Below are 4,613 nucleotides of genomic sequence, written 5' to 3' on the forward strand. Positions count from 1 at the left end.
GCGGCAATATTTCAGCCCCTATCCACGCTGTGTGATCTTTTTTGCCTCTCTCTCTCTCTCTCTCCCTCTCTCTCTCTCGCATGGGTCGTATCGTCGCGCCCATTTTTCTTTTCAAATTTCTTCTCTGATCAATCCGACATACACGTCTTTATAACTGCTAAAGAGCTGATGATAGTCACATCAGACCTCTACGAGAACAGCTGTGGATTAACACACAAACACACACACACACACACACACACTCTCTCTCTCTCTCTCTCTCTCTCTCTCTCTCTCTCTCTCTCTCTGTGTGCCTTGTTTGACCTCAGCTTTGATCACGACAATCGAATGAGCCCATGTATATGTAAGCTCAGGGCATTATTAAATTGAGCAACGCCGAAGGGGTGACACAGCTTTCTTTTGTTTCCTCTAGAGCTTAATATGGCGTGAAGTGTGTGTCCACTGCCCCCGTAGTCTCTCTCTTTCTCTTCGATCAAGGTCCATATAAACGCTTGGTCTACAGCTGTAGTTTACTAGAGAAGACTTCCCACTCTTTCTCTCCCGCCTGGTTCAGTATACCTCATAAAAGATGGGGAGGGCTCCTTGCTGTGAGAAAGTTGGGCTTAATAGGGGGCCCTGGACTAGAGAAGAAGACATCAAACTCATCCAATACATCAAAGCTCATGGAGAAGGTAGCTGGAGGACCTTGCCGAAGGCTGCAGGTATAACTAGTAGTCCCAGTAGCTTTCATTAATATGGCCAACCTTCTTGTTAACATCTATGGAGCTTATGATGATAATGAAAAAACTTCTCATCAGTTTTTAATTCATTCCTTTCTGAAGTCATGCTCCCTCATTCTGCATATATCTATCTACTTGTATACAGGACTCCTGCGGTGTGGAAAAAGTTGCCGTCTGCGATGGATAAACTACCTCCGGCCTGACTTGAAGAGAGGGAACATAACTGAGGAGGAAGACATGCTCATCATCAAGCTGCATTCAGTGCTGGGAAACAGGTACACACCTTCTGCTGAAATTAGGGACACTACGATTCCCGAGGAAGCAGCAGCTGGCCTTGAGCTTGAAATAGAATTAATTAAACTCCTCAATATGTCGATTATAGTCATTCTATTGTAGCTCAAGTTGTCAGTCTATATGCCGTTTGAAGGAGGCTCTTAGCTAAGATTATCCATTCCTGGTCACGCTTTTAGCCTCAGAGTGGTCGCAAATTCATTCAGTTACAAATGAATGCCTGGTCCTGATCAAGGGTTCATTGATCAATATTGGAGTTTTACAGGTGGTCACTCATTGCTGGGAGGATGCCAGGGAGGACAGACAACGAGATAAAGAACTACTGGAATACACATCTAAAGAAGAAGCTTAAAAGCATGGGGATCGATCCACAGACGCATCAGCCATTGATGGAAAGGTCAGTGGACCAGCTACACAACCAGAATATTACGAAAGCAGGGATCAGCAGTACATCCATGGCGGCAACACCCGCATTAAAGCCGGTCATGAGCAAGGGCAACAGCAGATCGTACAGTGGCGGTGGCCTCATGCATGGCGATAACGTGAATGGCAATGGTGCAAATGGTAATGCGGTGGTGGAATATTACAAAGCGGCGGCCAATAGCAGATCAAGGCAGGTGGTGTACTACAAGGCGGCGGCCAATAACAGCGTGACACGCAGCTGCAATGCGGCCTTTGACTTCAAGGCGAAGCCGGTGGAGAATATGGACCCGGCAGAGCTGGAGGCGCTGCTGAAGCGGGCGGGAAAGGGGGCGCCGGCCGGGGCCCCGGCTGCGCGTGCCTGCGCGTCGTCTCTGCCGGTCGTCGCAATGCGACGGAGCCAGGCGGTGGCGTCCGGTAAGGACGACGCCTGTACGACGCAGCATTGCGCCAATCGCGTCTCTTCGGAGACTCATGATGATCATCGCCAGCTCACGAATCAGCAGCAGCAGCAGCTGGCCGCCGCGAGCAGCTGCATGCCCGGCTCGACGTCGTCTACCGCCTGTAATAAGAACATGAATAGCAGTAGCACCAGCAGCAACAACAACAACAATAATAATATCGACGCCTGCAAGGACCTTCTGTCCATCTTCTCCGAGCTTTTCCACCCCCCACAATCGTCCGCCTCATTAATATCCTCCTCATCATCGTCGCCATCTTCATCGTTATCCTCTTCGTCGTCATCGTCGCCACCTTCAATATCGTCCATCCTCGATATTAACCCACCCCTCCTGCCCTACACCCGCCCCCCTCTCCCCTGCACCGGCGCCGCCCTCTTCAAGCACCTCGACCTCGACAGCATTCTCCACCCTGACAGGATGCAGTACATGAACATCACCATGAACCACTCCATCAGTATCGACTCCGAGATGAAGCTCGCCATGATCAAGCACGACATCGATGATGACAATCATCACCACCACCACCAGCATCATCATCACCTGCATCACACCAACCTTCTCAACACCGAAAACAGCAACAATCAGCTCGTCCTGCACGTTCCGTCGTCGCTGCCGGCAGCCGCCGCCGCAGCCAGCAGCTGCGCCTCCTTCCTAGAAAGTGACTTCAATGTATGGGACGTGGAGTCCATGATGCATGTTGACGACGATGTGGGCGGCCAGCCCCATCCCACGCCATATCACTGCATGCAAGCTGCTGCAGACGACCACCATCCAGCTGTCGACATCCATGCTGATCACGATCATCCTGCTGCTGCAGCTGATGAGGATATGAATGATGACGACGTCAATATCTTATCCAGCATGGCTCTGCATGCAGGCTCATCGGATCTTTGGCCCGGTCTTGACTGTGCTCAGCCTACTACCCTCCCTTCTGGATGGCTCAACAAATTGCACGAAGATGCTTGATAGAACCGGAAATCTTCACACAAGGAACAAATTGTTTCATTAACAACATCGATTCACATCATTATTGTTATCATTATCATCATCCAATCCTCTCACTCAACCTCTCGGGATCCACATCATTGGGACTTATAAGTGATAATTCCCATTACTTATATGCCTCGATTAATTGATGTAGCATGGACTAATCCATCTGTATCACACTATTAATTGCCTTCTGTTAACATAAATTCACGCAAATTGTCATGTAATGACAAGACAACCAACCCAAAATTATGGTTTTTGGATTCTCAGTCCAGTGACATCAACTAGACACAAGTGTCAAACCCTATCATGAGCCAAATTTTTTCCTTAATCTTGTACACTAGCCATAATCATCCTAATTAGCCCAACAACGACTGCTCTCTTCTTTGTGATCAATAATATCTGATCAGCTTTCATGCAACTAACACGAACGTTGCTGGAGATATATGTACGTACATTTCGATATATCATACTTATGTGAACCGATCAGACATTACAATTTGCTATCGCAGTTCAAGTAGATACAAGTTTTCAAATATTTTTTATTAACTTGCGAGTTGTAACTTGCAATGAATGCGAATGGTTCCAGGCCTATGTCTAAGGTCTCTCTAAGGTAGGCCCAGTGCCTACGGGTTTTGGGTTGGAAGCACTCTCGAGTCTTAGTTATATAATGTGAGAATAATTGGAAGACGTTCTCACCTTCTGTGCCTTCATCGTTCACACTTCAAGGAGTATCTCACTAATGATAATTTTCCCAAGATTGGCGTATTACATACGTAACACTAGATACATGCAATTCACGTCATTGATGATGAGCCACTCAAGTTTCAATTGTCATTTTGCCTCATTTGGAAAATACCGTGTGCTAGGCCTTGGCAATGTGTTTTCAACTTTTAAAAAACATTATCTTCTAAGTTTTTCAACTTTGTAAAATCATATTAAATCAAAGCAATCAACCAAATGTTATACATTCAATTACTTAACAATGTCATTATTTTCACTCCATCCTCTTTCTTTTTCTTGTGCTTTGCCAAAGCCAGTGAAACCAAGTGTGCACTAGCTTGGAGAATATCCTTTTAAGAGCTCGCTACTTTTAAACTTTTTATTCTCAAAAGCAAGGGATCTCTCTCTCTCTCTCTCTCTCTCTCTCTCTCTCTCTCTCTCTCCCTTTTATTTTTGTATTCAAGGTATCACCCTATGTGAAATTTACACTCATTTAAAGAATAATTTAGCCGTGTAAGATAGTAGTGTGATCTTGCAACTATTAACAAAATTTCTTAGTACATGTAAGGATAGTGAATGAAGACTATATTAATGCATTTTTCTAAGGGTATATATTATACTTTGATAGCTCCTTACCTCTTGATATAGAAGTGTCTATCATCATATCTACTTTGTTTCTTGATTAGGACTGCTAAGTGCATTATTTTTGCAAGCTTTTGATTTCGTGCTTTTGCAATTGAAATTGATTTTTTGAGCTTTTGAAACAACCTTGGATATTTTCTATAAATGACACCGATATTATAGTTCACTAACGTAAATGTCATATCATGTACTACTGCTCTTTTGAAACATGAAGATATGTGATATATCATGCATTCATCACCGTTTTGGAGCTCCCAAAATGCACATTATCCAAAATAGAGGGAGCAATGCTATTAGAATTGGAATTTTCATGCTTTTTAGCAAGAAATTGTTACTTAATCCACTAATGTGTGAGAGAAAAAAATGGGGA

General features: G+C 44.7%; 1 protein-coding gene across 1 annotated transcript; it reads left to right on the forward strand.

The window, feature by feature from the left end:
- Window positions 1-482: 482 nt before the first annotated feature.
- Window positions 483-3,359, forward strand: LOC148024455 (uncharacterized). The gene is made up of 3 exons (XM_087694082.1): window positions 483-701; window positions 865-994; window positions 1,276-3,359. Exons 1-3 carry the CDS (start codon window positions 569-571, stop codon window positions 2,855-2,857), a joined length of 1,845 nt encoding a protein of 614 aa, XP_087550208.1. The 5' UTR covers window positions 483-568; the 3' UTR covers window positions 2,858-3,359.
- The last annotated feature ends 1,254 nt before the right edge of the window (window positions 3,360-4,613 follow it).

Source organism: Lygodium microphyllum, chromosome 15 (genome assembly GCF_053477565.2).
Source record: "Lygodium microphyllum isolate KBCC chromosome 15, Lygodium_microphyllum_v1.1.10, whole genome shotgun sequence".
Classification (NCBI taxonomy): Eukaryota; Viridiplantae; Streptophyta; class Polypodiopsida; order Schizaeales; family Lygodiaceae; genus Lygodium; species Lygodium microphyllum.

What these genes read in the sequence shown, in the direction of transcription:
- LOC148024455 (XM_087694082.1), top strand. Translation starts at nt 569, where the DNA reads ATGGGGAGGGCTCCTTGCTGTGAGAAAGTTGGGCTTAATAGGGGGCCC. An exon ending in GACCTTGCCGAAGGCTGCAG is followed by an intron (nt 702 to 864) that starts GTATAACTAGTA and finishes ACTTGTATACAG; the next exon opens with GACTCCTGCGGTGTGGAAAA. An exon ending in CATTCAGTGCTGGGAAACAG is followed by an intron (nt 995 to 1,275) that starts GTACACACCTTC and finishes GGAGTTTTACAG; the next exon opens with GTGGTCACTCATTGCTGGGA.